Raw genomic sequence first — 16,933 nt, forward strand, 5'->3', positions numbered from 1 at the left:
ACTCTCTCAGGGCTTCATTTATGAAACTTGAAGGTAAAATGGATATACACATACAACACATTATATAGAAAGGTGGGTGTGGCTAAAAATTTTAGGCTATTTTTCTAATAAACAGGTGAAGTATAAGCACATACTACATAGTAGGAAATTTCACACAATCAAGTCTCATAAAAACTTGCATTAAAAAGTTGAGCACGGTAGCCCACGGTTGTAATCCAGCACTCAAGGAGCAGTGGAAGGAAGATTTCAAATGTGGTCCAGTATATATAGCAAATTACTGGCAGCTAGGGCTAAAGACTGGGTCTGTTTCTAACCAAACACAATAAAAATGTTATTAAAAATACAAACATTTGAATATTCAAAACACACGCTAAGCATTAAAATTATCCACCCAAAATATACCAACCTTCTAAAACAAGACCAGGCATATAATAAAAAATTAATAAATATATGACAACTAAATATATTTCTTAAAAATTTTGTCTTATTCCCAGCAGGTAACAAAAGCATGCATTAGAAATTGGATTTGTTTTCTTTTAAGACTCAAGATGAATTTTAGGCAGAATTTCATACATTTCTAATTAGAAACTTACAAAAATTAAAATGGGTTTAGCCTAGAATATTAGAGCATTTCTAATTAGGATCACTACTTTCACTTTTTAAAGTATTCCTAAATAGCACTACAAGTTTACTAAAAAATGTTTAAATTATCTAAGAGAATAATTAACAAAATGTAGTATTTTATATTACTCGTTAGCTTGAGCAGGGGTCACATTAATCTTCTCTGTATCATTCCAATCTTAGTATACGTGCTGCCGAAGAGAGCTCTACTAGCTTGTAGTAAGATAGATTTCCATGAAGAACTTACCTGCTTTGCTAAACATCGCCCTTCCAAAAAGATTCTATCCATCTTACTTAGTAGTTTGAGTCCCACCAGCAATTTGGTTTTTCCAAAGAGAAGAAAAACCACTATTTAGATGGGCAATGGCTTAGTAAAACTGTTGCTGATTAAATGTTTTCCAAGTCTCTGTATGGGTCCTGACTCATACTAACACTTCCTTTTATATCTTTTTGTATAGTTAGTGAAGATTCACATCATTACCTATTAATTACCATAAGGTAGGGGTTGGCCCAAGGACCAAATCAAGCTATCTATCAGCTCTTGTATATACATAAAGTTTTGCTGGAACACACCACACCTATTCATGAGGTATAAATACGGCTGCTTTCCTGCCATGAGAAGAGAAGTTGTAATATGTGACCAACACCACACCTCACTCATGAAGTAAAAGCATTTCTTCTTTGGATTTACAAAGAAAATGTTTGGCCAATTCTTGTACTAAGATAGGTTCAGTTATATGCCAGAAAATTGTTAAGGAATACACAATTTTTTTTTAAACAGAAACTTTAAATAAACATGTAGAATCTCCAGTTCAATGAATAAGGGCAGTAACTAGCATGAATGGTTATGCATAGAGAACTTCCAAAATTCCTCTAAAAATCATTCTGAAGAGAACAGAGTATAGGGCAATCAGCTGTTCAAAATATGAAGCCAAGAAGCTTTTTTCTATGGAAGTCATGCCAAACACTGAATAATTAGTGAATAAAATAATATATCCAAAGAAATGTGGGTTATCTTCCTTACTGCTTATAGTATATGATCAGATGATAATACACAACTATGTTTTATGCAAGAGATGTCTTATTTAACAAACATTAATGATTTAACATATATTCAATGCTATTACAACTTTGGCCCAATTTTCTCTGTATAGTTTCCTTGAGCTTAACATCACTAGACCACAGTTAAACTTTATAACTGAAAATCATTTTGAATGTATTAACTAGTAATAAAACAAAAGTACGAAAAACAAATGAAACTAGACCATTAAAAAAAAACATGACACACATGACTAGTACGAGAATTAAAACAAGAATGTAGGAGATAACTGCTATAATTTGAATATGAACTATTTCCCAATGGCCTATTTGTGAAAAGCTTGATTCCAAACATGGTAGAAGCTGCTGAGGACCGTTGGGTTACTTAGGATAAACTATCAAAGAGGTTGTGGAACCCTGATTTCTTCATTTCTCTTGTTTTTATGGTTCTAAGTTGAGTACTCCTGTGCTGTCTTGTGATCTGCTATGATGGACTGTTTAACCAGAGATCTAGAGAAGTGGGAACATGGCTGGCTGGTCATGGACTGTACCCTCCCAAACTGTGAGCCAAAGACAATTTTGTTTTTGCATAACTCTCCGGTACTTCAGTATAATGCTGGTATGCTGACTAACAACTGGCTACTTTGTATCTCATTTAGGATCCTATCTGTCAAGTATGTCAGTTTTTCAGGATATTGTTTATACTCTTATCTATGAAACACCTTATAAATACATCAAGCCCTTGTTAAAAAAAAATACAATTTAAAAAAATAATTTTTAAATTTTTCTTTTCAAAGACCAAAGGTAATTTTGGAGCTACTAAAATTTTAACAAGCAACGTAACAAATACAGAATCATAAATAATGTGGCTCAATTGTACTCTGTGATACTAAAATCATCAATCTAAAAAATTATTCTCCATTCAAAAACTTTTTCAAAGACCCTAGTATTCACTGAGCTACTGCATATGCTCAAGATCTTGGAGAGGTTTGAGATACAATTTAATGCAGTCTAATTTTGAATAAATTATGTGTAATATAGGATGAGCAAGTCTTTTCCACATTCTTATTCTTAGAACAAAAATAAGTCATATATGTCATAGCACAAACCTCTGTCGGTCTTCCTCATCACTGCTTTCATATTCTGATTCTTTACTAGATAAATCCTCATCCTCATCTGGCAAGGGAGGTTCCTCAGGTGGTTGAGGTGATGTAGGTGGAAGGGGCGCATGCAATGGCATATAGTCCTCATACTATTTAAAAGAACAAAACAAACACTATGGAAACAAATGATATTTACAGAGTAGACAAATTATTTTGTATAAATTCTTGATTCTCATCAACAGACTCTCATGCCACAGAAATACTTGATTCTTATTTCTCTTCCTCGGTACATTCAATGTACATTCAGGAAATATCTGTGATGGTAGACTATTAGATGGTAACAGTTTTGTCTTCTATATTCCTTAGCCATCTAACTATATAAAACTTGGAAATATACCTTGTATTTCACCATGTAAATTACCCCATGGAATAAGAACTTAAAGTCTACATGTAATCCTCCCTGTTTCTAATCTACAATATGTTCTAATCAGCATGGATAGGCACATAATGAAGACAACTTGGGTCATATGAATGACTCAAAACATCCCTCTTTCCCTATTATTTGAAATGGAATAGCCATGACAAGACATGACGACTTACTATATTAATAGTATCTAATATTACCTTAATAAATTTCTAAGCAACAAGTACATGGTGGTATCATAATAAAAGTTAGAAAGCTAATAATTCATACAACAGAATAGTAGTCAACTTCAAAGAAAATTCTTTTATCTGTATGTTAAAAGCCAAAGTAATTTCCTATTAATACTATTGATAAATACAGAGTACCACTGTGAAATAACTTCAAGAGCTGACAGCCTACTATGTAAATTAGTGAACAACTTTTAGCAACCTTATTTACCTTTCCAAATGAAGCTAACTGTATCTGAATTAAAACCACAGCAACAAATTTTTAGATAATTTATTTAAATAAAATTATCTTTTACTTACAGGATAATATAATATTTGGGATCAAAGTACAGAAAACTGGAAGAAATTTTGGCTTTATTAACAAAAGCAATTCTTTCATAGTCTCACTTTCTTCCATTTTCAGTTCTCAACTTTACCATTAGTATATCCGAAGTTGTTACAAAACTGCTAACATTTACCACTCAGGAAAGAAAATGGTGACTTCTAAACCTCTAAGAACTTCTTACCATAGGAGGTCGTGCAGTAATAGGTCCAAATGGGGTGGGCAAATTCATTTTATTCATAAGATGAAGCACCTTAAAGGAGCAAAATATTTAAAAGTCACATGGAATTAAAGTCATGATTAATTTCATATATTTTACATAATTAAAAAAATTCAGAAAAACATTCTTGTTTTGAGAAAGTCTCACTACACAGACCAGGCTGATCTTGACTCACAGAGATCCTCCTGCCTCTACCTTCTCAGTGTTGGAATTTAAGGCCTGTACTACTATAAACCCAGCATGTAAAAACACTCTTGATTAATGTAGTAAAAACCAGAGTCACTCTCTGGCCTTCATAGTTCTTAAAACAAGAGAAAATAAGGCACCAGTGTATATCAGAACCTTGATCCTCCTACAATATTTGTCATTTCTACAAATACATTGATTTTAATTCCTATTACTAAGAATACAATGGTCTTACAATGTAAAAACCTACTGAAAATGTTCTCATACAATGGTCCTTTTTCACTGGGAGACCACAAAACAAAGAAAAAAGAAAATACATACCATTTATATTTTATAATTCTAAGAAGTAACATATTACCATCAAGTTTTTCAAGCATTTGCTGAACCAATACCTTTTCTTTAAGAATTTCTATAAGTCAGTGCTATACTCAAGTTACAGTTATAACAAAGTACATCATCCAATGTAGCCCTCTATTAGTATCCATTCACTGTATTTATGAAGTTATTATTTGAGAGTAGCATGTGACAATTCACCACATTTAAAACACTACATCGAACACTGTCTCTCTGGAATTAATAAATTTCCTTTGTTATAAATAAGTTACAAGCATCAGCACAGTTATCTAAAGTACCAAGTTATAAACCTCATCCAATATGTGAAAGTGAAGAGGATTCTGCATACCTGTACATAGAATTTGGGCACACTTGCCAGAGCATTTACTATATTTGCAAGGATTGTACTTGAAGGTGGTGGGTACATATATTTGAGGCATGAATTTAGAGGAAAAGTCAGCCTAAAAAAATGAAGAAATATGCTTATTACATTTTAATAATTCCCTATCAGTAACTCACTTTAGATAATCTATTAACACACAAAGCTGCCAAAATGATAACAGTCATGCATTTGTCTTATTTCTTAATATTCCTATTACCTTAAAGAACATGGAAGCATTTCTTATCAGAGTTCACTTACAGACCTGAACACTTTAACACACTTTATGCCTAATTAAATTCAGTGAGAAAAAAAAAAAACTCATACCTAAAAACTTTTTTTCAAAACATTAAATTATACATGACATATTAAAAAGTTGACTTTAAAAACTATCCTACTTACAGTATATATGTATAATATACATACACACACACACACACATAGCAACAAAGGCAGAATAATAACAAATAACAAAAATGCAAACCCATGATTTGGTGCAATTCCATTTTCTATTGTTAAAAAGTCAGGCTCTTTCTTCTCTTTATCATCTTCCACAATGTCATCCGATCTAGAACATACAGAATCACAAATGATATTTATCTTTAGAAAGAGTGAGAAACTGTATACAGAAAAGAAAAATCTTTTCAAACATGTCATTATGAAATCAATTTCATTAGAAAAAAAATACAAATAAGCACTGATGAGAAAAAAAGAAGAGTATAATTAATCTCCACTTAATCCCCATAGCCAGTTTATGAACATGGTATGGCAATTTCAAATGATCCCAAGAAAATTAAAATACACATTATATTATTCAGGTAATGGGGAACTCAGATCTTTTTCATGTGCATCTATAAACAAAATTACAGATTTGGAGGGCCTTACCTCTTTCACCTTCATCTCTTAAATTTCTGATTCTAATAAAAGGCCTAGAATGTTGTAATTCAGCCAAGTTCCTGGATGATGAAGGTAGTTTGGGTATTAAACTTTGAGGTCAACTAGTGTAATGAAACTCTGCAAAGGCCAGGATTGGAACTAAAATACTGTGCTTTAATTTTTTTTCTTTTATTAAAAATAGATTTTTTTTTCTCATACAATATATCCTGATTATGGTCCCCTCCTTCTACTCTTCTCAGCTCCTCTCCACTTCCCCTCCCCTCTGATCTGCTCCCTTTCTCTCTGTCATTAGAAAAGAACATGCTTCTAAGAGGTAACAACCAAACATAACAAGATATAATAAGGATGAAGAAAAAAAAAACTATTATATTGAAGTTGAACAGATCAACCCAGTAGGAGGAAAAGGGTCCCAAGAGAAGGCAAAAGAGATATTTCCACTCTCACTACTAGGAGTCTCAACAAAAACACCAAGCTAACAACCATAACATATGCAGAGGACCTAGCAGAGACCCATGCAGGTTCCATGATTGCTGCTTGAGTCTCTGTGAGCCCCTATGAGCCCTGCTTAATTGGTTCTATGGGCTGTGTCCCCCATCTCTCCCTTGGCTCCTACAATCTTTCTACCTCCTCTTCTGCGTGATTCCCTGAGTTCTGAGGGGAGGGATCTGATGGCACTAGGGGCAGCTGGGGACTGGAGTAGAATAGGGGAGAGATAAGGTAGAGGGAGAGAGTTAGGGGAGAGACAGCTAGAACTGGGGGAACATTGGTGGGTGGTATGGAAACCTAGTGCAGTGGAAACTTCCTGGAATGTATGAAGGTGGTCCTAATGTGAGGACCCCAGTAATGGGGGACATAGAGTCTCAAATGACCATCTCTTGTTGCCAGACAAGACCTCCAGTTTAGGGACTGGGTCACACTAGATTGAGTTGCTGGCCAACAAGGTCTCATGGGAATTCTCAAACAACTGTTTGCTGTTGCTAAGACAAAGGGTTGCCCTCCACAAACTGACAGTGAGGCCCCAATGCCAAGGACAACAACCACACAAACTCACTGAACAAGGAGGGAGAAATTGAGCTGGTGCCTACATGGAAGCTTCACCCCTATATTCTAGTGTCTTTGGTGCAGTAAGGTACTCTGCAGGCTACAGAAAGAGAAATGTGGACAGCAACCCAGTCAAAAAACATTTAACCTACAATCTGTCCTGCCTGCAACATAGGCTAGGGCAATAGTGGCACAGAACCTGTGGGAATGAGTAGCCAACCACGTCGGATTTCACTTAAGGCCCACTCCACTAGAGAACTCATGCCTAACTCTGCTTGGGTAACTGAGAACCAGAGACTAGACAATTCAGAGATCTACAGTAAAAACAAACACTATTGGTCTTAAAAAAAAAATTCATTAAAATGACTCCTGATGATATCCTGCCATACTCATAGATCAGTGTCTTATCCACTCATCAGAGACTTCCTCCAGCAGCAGATGGGAAAGATGCAGAGACCCACAGCCAGACATTATGCACAGAGGGTCCAAATGGGAAGTCAACAAAAAATCCATGCCTATTCAGGACACCTTATTATCTCTAATAAAGAGTGTTATTCCTACAGGTTGAAATCTGAAATCTACTGAAATTTGAAACTTTGAGGCAACATGTTACAAATTAGAAAATTCTACTGGTAACCTCATATAACAGATCACAGAACAGGATAACACTGAAAATATTATATAAATTATCTTCAGGCAAAGTATACAAGGCAGATATGAAACAAACGAATTCCATATTTAGGCTTGGGATAACACTTCAAAGATAATCATGTATTGGTAAATATTCCAAAGAAAATACTATTTATCCCAAACATTTTGGGCAGTGGATAACCAACCTATAGTTGCCCTTCTTCTATAAAAGTAGAATGCCATCCACCCCACTTCCTTTTACTTTTGTTACCTTTCAAGGCTTAGTCCTCAGCACAACTAGAAACAGAACTACTGCTTTACTTTTTAGGTTCATTAGAGCAACATTTTATTATGCTTTCAACTTATTTTGTCTGTCAACAATGCAAAACTGTAAAAATGACTGAAAACACATACACACACACACACACGTCCTTTTCAAGATGGTAGGAAAATATGAACATCTACTTACCTTTTCTTTTTCTCTGTATTTGAGGTGGGACATGGGGAATGAACTCGATCTTGCTCTTTTGCAAATTCAACAACTAAAGTATGGCCTAGCAGTTTCAGCTGATGGAGTCTTGTCAATGCCTTTAGGTATGGCAATAAAAAAATATGATTAAAAAAATTACTTGTTAAATCATCTTAATTGAACCAAATTTATATTCTTTTACTATTAATATTGTATCTATTTCCTTCTCAGGCTATTTTATTAATATTACTTCTCAAATTACTACACTTTAGTAAAATGAAATCTAACTGACTCCAATATTCTGTTAACTGCTTATACCTAAGCTGAATATAACAACAAAAAAAAATGTAATAAATCTTCTGGTCATACACAGTAAATTCTAACCACAAAAATCTCAAGGTGACCCTTACTGACACCAAACAATTATATATCACAATCTTGGCCTAAATTGCACTAATCTCCAAGAGAAAATTTTGTTATGTTTTCCTTGGTATGTAGTCTCAGTTTCTTCTACCCGCTTAGCATAGCACCTTCTGTCCTACTTTGGAGACAAAAAGAGTACTCTGAACTATAAATCCTATTTGCATCCTCATGCTCCACTTTGTATCTATTATCACAAATTAGCTATCCACATATTCTAAATCCAGCTGTTATCAACTAAACTCCATCCTCTATCATCTCATGTCTTTCTTTAGCTACTCTTTGGACCAGTGGTTCTCAACGTTTCTAATGCTGAGACCCTTTAATACATTTCCTCATGTTGTGGTGACCCCCAACCATAAAAGTATTTATTTCATTGTTACTCCATTAACTTTAATTTTTCTAGAGTTATGAGTTGTAACATATAACTGATATGTAGAATAGCTGATATTTGACCTCAAAAGCGTTGTGACCCACAGATTGAGACCCACTGCAATAAACATGAGGGAATGTTTCAGAATATTCCTTTACACTGTATGAAGATGTATCACTGTGATTCGTAAATGAAGAGCTGAATGGCCAAGAAGTGGCAGGAAGAGATTAGGTGGGACTTTCAGTGAAAGAGAGGACTCAGAGGAAGAAAGGTGAGTTGCAAGCCAGACATGGACAAATCAGCATGAGATGAGGTAATGAGACACACAACAGAAGAGATGAGGTAATGATACACACAACAGAACGTAGATTAAAATAAATGGGTTAATTTAAGTTATAAGAGCTAGTAGGACAAGCCTAAGCTAAGGCCAAGCTTTCATATTAATGCCTCAACTGAAGGTACCAGGCTCTGCTGACTCCTCATGGGAAGCTTTATCTTGTCAGAGGAGGGAAGGGAGGGTGGGTTGGGGAGTGGGAGGAGGGAAGAGAGGGGGATCTGTGGTTAGTATGTAAAATGAATAAAAAAAATTATTTAAAAAAAAAGTCTTCGTGTCATGTCGTTATTTAGGAGCTGGCAGTACAGAGAAAGACTTGCTACAAGGGCAAGTATTAACTACATTATGTTTTACATCATCATTCAAGTACATAAACTATATTCTCTAATAATCATATAAAATCATTCAGACAATTATGGGCCAAAATATGGATGCAAACAAGTTTAATATCTCTTATCCGATATGTCTGGGATCTGAACTCAGATTTTTGGGTTCTTTCATGTTTTAAATATTCAAAGACATAATCAAGCATCATGGGGGTAACATCTAAGTCTAAATATGGCATTCACTTGCATCATATATGACACACAGACTCAAGAAACTTATACAATATTTTTAACGTATGCAGTTTGACTGTGGCCTGTTAACTGAGATAGAGAGTAAAACTTTTCACTTGTGACATGTCAGAGGTCAGAACATTCAAGTTTTGGATCATCTCACATTAAGGATGATACATATTTTTAAAATTACAGTATTCCTCCTTGATGAAGCTTTGGGTTATTCCTTTTTTTTTTTCCTCCCTGTTTTATGAAGAGTATGGGCAGAGTGTAGTTTAATCTCAAAACCCAGAAGGCAGAGGCAGAAGCAGTGGCAAAGTAAATCTCTGAGTTGGATGCCAGCCTGGTCTACACAGTGAGCTCCAGGTCAATCACAACTACATTGTGAGATCTTGTTTCCAAAAGAAGTCCTGATTAACTCTGATTAGTAAGACTATGCTCATATCTCAGTTATGTCTCAATCACAGACTCTCTCCCTAATTTCTCTTTTGCATCAATATAGCATGTTTTTCAGTTTTGCATTTCCTTGTTCTTCCTTTCTTTCTTTTTTTAAAATGCAGTATTTCTCTAGGCTTTTTTTTTTCTTCTTGATTAATCATTCTTTGGCCCATCATAGCCATTTACACATTTGAAGAAACTTTCTTAACCTTGCTCAACACAAGAAAATATTTTAAAATGTTTATAATTTCCATAGAAGTATTTCAAAGACTCCTCGAAATTAACAGATAACGTAAGAATTCATTACACGTCTGTGTAAAGACCCTCATCTTCCTTTTTCATATAAGCTAATCAGTCCAAAGATCTTGAACTAGGGCTGGAAAGACAGTTCAGCTGGTAAAGGTGCTTGCTGCCAAGACTGATAATCTGAGTTCTATCCTGAGACATATACTTGGAAGGAGAAACCAACTCCTGTCCTCTGACTTCCACATCTGTGTAGTGGTAAATGTGCAAATAAAACATGCACATACGTGAAAATAAATAAAACTGTAAAAAAAAAAACATATTAAGATCCTGAACTATTTATTCTTTTGTTGTTAGTCCTGTATCACTAAGACCTACAAACTTTATTTCTGTAGAACTGGAATTTCAACTCAGGACCCTGTGTATCCTATGCAACACTCTACTGAATTACTTCTGTAGCCTAAGACCCATAAACAACTTCTCTCCAAAGAATACATGTACTTCTCTCTCTTTATTTTCTTATTGCCCTCTTCAGATTCATATTCTTGCCTCTGCCTCTAAAACAGCTTCCCATGCTGTCTTTCTATCTCCAATTTTTCTCTTCATCCAATCCACTATTTAAGTATCAACCCTATCAGATACTTTTCATATTTTTAGCCTTCTCAAGTTTCAGTTCTTTTAAGTTATTTACTGAACAAAATTTAATAACTCTCTTCTACTTAAATATGGACTCAATTTTTTAGTTCTATTACTGCCACTGCCTTTAGCTCTTGCCTGACTTATGCCCAATTTTATTGTTTCAGAAACTTAAAAGAACAATTTCTCCTGTTTTAGTCTCAAAATTTAATGACTCATTTGAGGCCTAGTTCAAAGATAATAGCTTTTACAAATGATTCCTTAGGTTTATACCTTTTAATATTAAAAAAAGCACTATAAACACTACAGAGATATTTATATAATATCCTTTAGAATTTTCTTAAAAACTTATATATGATGTTATTCTTACCTTGCTTAATAATTTATGATTCTTACATCTCAGTATCTAAACACTGGACAAGGTCTAAAATCTGCTAAGCTAATTATAACATTTTGGGGAAACTCTTGGAACAGAAATGATTTTGCTTTTGAAAATAACAGTTTACTATTACCTTCTACTTCTGTCCTAAGATGGGAAAAATCTCTGAAAGCTTTAATAATAAAGAAAAAGACATACCTTTATTGCTGTTTTTTCATTAGGGAAAGTAGCAAATGCTGTATGTTTCTGAAAAAAAAAATTACAGTACATATTATTTCCAGTATGATTTGTTTCTCATAAAAAGTAACATTTTAATGGAATTTAATATATTAGTAAAATTATAGGAAAGGATGCAAATTTTAGACTATTTAACTGTTTGCTTATTCATTCAATTTATTTATTTATTTATTTATTTGCTAATTTCAGTTTATTTATTTGTTTGTTTGTTTGTACTAGTTTCAGTCTAGTGGTTCGAAAGTTTTCTTGGGTCAAATTTCTTGAACTTGAAATCTCTTCAGCCTTGGAACATAAGTGGATAAGAACAAACACAATATGTTTATAATAGCAAACAGTTCAACAGACAACAACTTCAAAAATATCTATATTGGGGGGGCTAAAGGAATGGGTCTGTGGTAAAAATGGGTAGGGCTCTTCCCAAGGACCTCAGCTGGGATCCCAATATCTGTGTCAAGCAGCTTCATAACCACCTGTATAACTCCAGCTCTAGGAGATCCACTCTAGCCTGCACCCCCACCCACTCCCACCCCCACCCAAAGGTACATAATTTAAAGTAAAATAAAGGGTAAAACATCTCCACTTTTCAAAAAGGATCAATCGCCGGGCGGTGGTGGCGCACGCCTTTAATCCCAGCACTTGGGAGGCAGAGGCAGGCGGATCTCTCTGAGTTTGAGGCCAACCTGGGCTACCAAGTGAGTTCCAGGAAAGGCGCAAAGCTACATAGAGAAACCCTGTCTCGAAAAAAAAAAAAAAAAGAAAAAAAAAAAAAAAAAAAAACAAAACACCAAAAAGGATCAATCTTAAAACATTTAAACATATGGAATACCCTCTTATTCACCACACCGAAAGATCTTAAATTTTCATACTGCCCAAGATAAAATTTAAAAGCATGCCGGGCGTTGGTGGCGCACGCCTTTAATCCCAGCACTCGGGAGGCGGAGCCAGGCGGATCTCTGTGAGTTCGAGGCCAGCCTGGGCTACCAAGTGAGCTCCAGGAAAGGCACAAAGCTACGCAGAGAAACCCTGTCTCAAAAAACCAAAAAAAAAAAAAAAAAAAAAAAAAAAAAAAAAAAAAAAATTTAAAAGCATTAATTAATAGCAGAAGCACCCCTCAAGTTAAATGTTCTCTTTCTGCTTTATTTTTCTAATTAGTTTCAACGGTGTGAGTCTAGTTTTTTAATTCTGGGTATTTTTAAAACTATCCTGAAAAGGTGAAAGGAATGATGTTACTGAAAAGTTCTATTTTGGTAAGTTTGAGTTTTTTTATTATAAGTCTAAAGTTGTCCAATCTGACCCAACATGACCTTAGTATACTTAAATTGCGCCAGAGAATATTTTTATTTGAACTTGTTGAAATACATAACACTAAATGCTCAAAATCGGTCTTTCTTCTAAATTAACAAGTCTCAATTTTGAGTATACAAGTCAGTCTCCTGAAATTTTAAAACCATTGGTGTCTTGGCTCCATTGGACTTTCAACTCTCAAAATAGCGTTCGCTGAAAGATGACTTCGGGCAAGTTTCCTGACTGTCAGAAACGTATGACCTCGAGTTCACTCAGCTGTCTGAAACAATGTAATTCCGGCTCTACAACCAAAATTTAAAAAAAAAATCCTTCTTCACACGTCTGTAACAACCTAACAAAAACCTGTCCATGTCTAGCGCGTTTTGAATTCACTGGGTAGATGCACAAAAGGGGCCACACAGTGTCCCTCTCCGCGCCCACGCCTCTCCTCGGCCCTCGGCGCAGGGCCGTGATGACGTCACGGCCGGCTCGCGGCGCACGCGCAGAGCGCCGGCCCGCCGGATCCCTTCGGCCCGCCCCGCCCCCGTCCCCCCGCGAAGTGCGCACGCGCACAGCGGCCTCGTCCCCGCCCCCGCCCCCCCCCCCACCGCGAAGTGCGCACGCTTACCAGGCGCCCCTTGTCGGACAGGACGCGCACCGACTGCGCCCCGAAGTACTTGAGCAGGTCCTCCTTCTCCTCGGCCGTCAGCTCGGCCGGCAGGTGCCTGACGAGGAGGGTGCGGTCGCCCCGGGGCGGGGAGAGCGAAGCGGAGCCTGGGCCTCCTCGCGGCAGCGGCAGCGGCGGCTCGGGCACCGCCATGGTCCGCGCGGAAGCAGCCGGCGGCAGACGCGCCCTCCGCCGGCGCTGACGTCCCCGTTGACGGCGGCTGCGGGGCAGACGTGTTCCGCCTCGCGTGAGGGATTCTGGAACCTGGGAAACACCGCGAGAGTTGGCCTCCTCGCGAGAAGGGCCTTCTGGAGCTCCGGCGAACTCTTAGTGGATAAGAGTGAGGAGCGCTGCGGTTTGAATTCAGCGAGACGTTGACGGAAAACAGGGGCGAAAGAGACGCCGTTGTTAAAAGACCAGGCGTCTAAGCGAAGAAGAGGAACCTCGGTCGTGTGGGAGACAGAGGCTGTGTAGCCTCAAGGACCGAGTGCTGAGGGAGCGTGTGGTGCATTTAACGCTACCACCGCGTCCGGGCCGTTGCGCTCTCGTGGAACTCAACCCAAGTTTTCAGGAAATCAGTCTGACTGGCAGAGGGGAACTCTCCAGAAATGCTAAGTGTGCTCCTACAATTTGGGAGTGGTGAAACCCAGAAGTAGTCATCCTTGCGTATGAATCATGTCGGCAGGAGAACACACCTCTGTCAGTAGGCATATATGTCGTTTCTGAGCATAGTAGTCAATTTCACCCTCTCACTGCCTTCTGAATCTCACTTGGTATCTCTTAAAGTAGGCCTTATTCTTGACAACTTTAATAAACCCCATTCTGAGGAAGAAAGACTTAAAATCTCAGCTCTACACAGACCCGCAGGCCTGCTGGGACTATGTGGGCAAAGACCAGAATCTTGTGCACCCATCTTAATTTTTTACCTAATTAAAATGTACATGTGCTTTTTGATCTAAAAGTTCTTTTTTAATCCAATTTTAAAAAATGACTTCTGTTTTTAAGTAGCTGAAGTGTTTGCTTTCGTTGGACCTATGCAAACAGTGGAGCAAAACTATGGAGTTACCCCTCCCCCCCAAGAAATATTCTGTTTTATAGTGACCTATTGGATTTTCCTTTCTTGCCCTATCACTTAGCTTACATATTCATTTTGATTTCTGCTTTGATTTTTAAACAATCTACTGCTAGGACTGGAAAAAGAGCCCAATCCATAGGTGCTTATCTTGAAAGCAGGGGGACATGAGTTTGAACCCAGAATCTACATTGTAAAAGCTGAGTATTCTAATTATATTATAATCTGAAAACAAAAATCTTAGCATGGTGATCTGCTCTAGTAATCTCGGTGCTGCAAAGGTCAAGACCAACAGATCCATGGAGCTTGTTGGCTAGTGTATTAGTCAGTGGTCTTTAAAGTAACAGAACTTAAAGAATGAACCTGTCTTATATAAGTATAGAAAGGGGATGTATTAGAATGACCAATAGGCTGTGGTCCAGCTAATCCAACAATGGCTGGCTATGAATGGAAAGTCCAAGAATCCAGTACTTACTCAGTCCATGAGGGTGGATGTCTCAGTTAGTCTTCAGTATAAACTGGAATCCCAGAGAAGTAAACTCTAATGCCAGTGGAGAAATGGACTTAGTATCAAAGTGAGAGCAAGCAGGCAAAAAGGAAAAGCTTTCTTCTTCCATGTGTTTATATAGGCTTCCAGCATTAGGTGTGGCCCAGATTAGAGATCTGGATTAAAGGTGTGACTTTCTACCTCAAAGGTCCAGATTAGAAGTAGATCTTCCCACTTCAAATTAATCAAAAATCCCTCACAGATGTGCTGTCTATTTTTTGTTTTATTTAACTCCAGATGTAGTCAAATTGAGTACTAAGAATAGCCACCACAAATGCATCCCTTGTCAACTTCACATACAATCCCATCTCATGTCATGATTAATCACCAAATGAAAACAATCACTAGATCATAATAACACCTAAACATGCATGATAGAACTTTCCCATGTACAATCACAAATGCATTATGTATTTAACCATATCAAAATTATATTTAACATGCTATAACTATACCTCATACAACCACAAACAAATTGTAAATTAAGAATAGGTGGCAATGTCCCTTAAGTAACATTCTTTTAGTATCTCAAACTTAAATATGATATAACCATTGATATTCTCTTAATTGATGTTATATCACATGATAAATTGAGGAAAGAAAACACAATTATCTTTACAAACATATTCTTAACAAAATATGAAACATTCATGTCAATTTTAGTCCTCATCTTTGCAACTGGTAATGTGGCCTTAGCTGGTATTTATAACTACCTTCCTCTGCTACCCATTCTGTATTGCCTCCACTGTTGGCAAGCACCTCAGAAGGTCTTTGCACTTTTTGTGGAGGAGTTACCTATACCTTAATTCCTGAAGGCTCTTTTTCCTTTGTCAGCCTGCCTGGGTTAGGCTGTTGTAGTTTCTCATTTACTTTAATCACAGGATATGGTAACACCAAGAGAAGCCCTAAAGGATCTCCTGCACTTCAGACATAAACCTCCATTGTGTAGAAGCAATCCAATTTTCCCATGGAAATCTGGATCAATCACCCCTCCTACCACTGTTTGTTATTCTTTTATTGGCCTGTTGGCTTAATGACATCAGAAGCCTAAAGTGGACAAGGGGAAGTCTGAGCTTCCAGTTCAATGGAATATTTGTTGTGGCTCCTGGCAGAAACATTCCCCATTCTGGAACCAAAACTTCTAGGCCACCAGAACATAGAGGTGTGGGAACAGGAAGCAAAAACTTCCCTAGTGGGTCATGAGGGATGATAGTAGGTGGCACTATTCTCTTTTCCACCCCTTGATTCCTGGACCCATAGATCCCGACTATGGAAGAAACAGTACTTACATTGGATACTGATTCAAAGCATATACTGCCTTCTCAAGAACCCTTACCCGGCCTTCTATGCTGCTGCTGCTGCCACCTAATTCACACTTTAACTGTGTCATCAAACGGCCATTTCATCTTTCTATCAGGTCAGCTGCTTCAGGATGGTGGAGAACACGGTAAGACCAATGGATTCCAAGAGTGTAATCCCACTGTCACACATCTCTGGCTGTTTAGTGGGTTTCTTAGTCAAGCAATATTGTATGGAATACCATGATGGTGGAAAAAGAGTTCTTTAAGACCATGAATGGTGGTTTCAGCAGAAGCATGTGTAAGAAAGGCAAATCCATAACCAAAATAAATATCTAATTCAGTAAGGACAAAGCATCATTCTTTCCATGGAGGTAGTAATCCAATGTAGTCAACCTTCCACCAGGTTGCTGGCTGGTCACCCCAGGAAATGGTGCCATGTCTGGGACTCAGTGTTGCTCTCTTCTCTTGGCAGAGGTGGCACTCAGCAGCAGATGTAGCCAGTCAGCCTTGGTGAGTGGAAGTCCATGTTTTCAAGCCAATGCATAAACCCCATCT

At 37.3% G+C, this 16,933-nt stretch overlaps 1 protein-coding gene and 1 non-coding gene across 3 annotated transcripts in view; both read right to left on the bottom strand.

Annotated features, from left to right (window-relative positions):
• The window catches only part of Rnpc3 (RNA binding region (RNP1, RRM) containing 3), a 28,434-nt gene extending 11,720 nt beyond the window's left edge, over positions 1-16,714 (bottom strand). For both annotated transcript variants that reach the window (XM_042279765.2, XM_042279766.2), the window contains exons 1-7: positions 13,420-16,714; positions 11,469-11,516; positions 7,891-8,009; positions 5,338-5,421; positions 4,824-4,935; positions 3,920-3,988; positions 2,769-2,911 (exon numbers count right to left, since the gene is read on the bottom strand). In XM_042279765.2, coding sequence (XP_042135699.1) covers positions 2,769-2,911; positions 3,920-3,988; positions 4,824-4,935; positions 5,338-5,421; positions 7,891-8,009; positions 11,469-11,516; positions 13,420-13,611 — 767 coding nt within the window. In that variant the 5' untranslated portion in view covers positions 13,612-16,714. The remainder of the gene's footprint in view (positions 1-2,768; positions 2,912-3,919; positions 3,989-4,823; positions 4,936-5,337; positions 5,422-7,890; positions 8,010-11,468; positions 11,517-13,419) is intronic.
• LOC121830606 (U6 spliceosomal RNA) lies at positions 726-828 on the bottom strand. Its single transcript, XR_006073821.1, has one exon. It is a non-coding gene; the product is annotated as a U6 spliceosomal RNA (small nuclear RNA).
• Positions 16,715-16,933: the final 219 nt, after the last annotated feature.

The sequence above is a fragment of the Peromyscus maniculatus genome, chromosome 6 (assembly GCF_049852395.1).
Source record: "Peromyscus maniculatus bairdii isolate BWxNUB_F1_BW_parent chromosome 6, HU_Pman_BW_mat_3.1, whole genome shotgun sequence".
Classification (NCBI taxonomy): domain Eukaryota; kingdom Metazoa; phylum Chordata; class Mammalia; order Rodentia; family Cricetidae; genus Peromyscus; species Peromyscus maniculatus.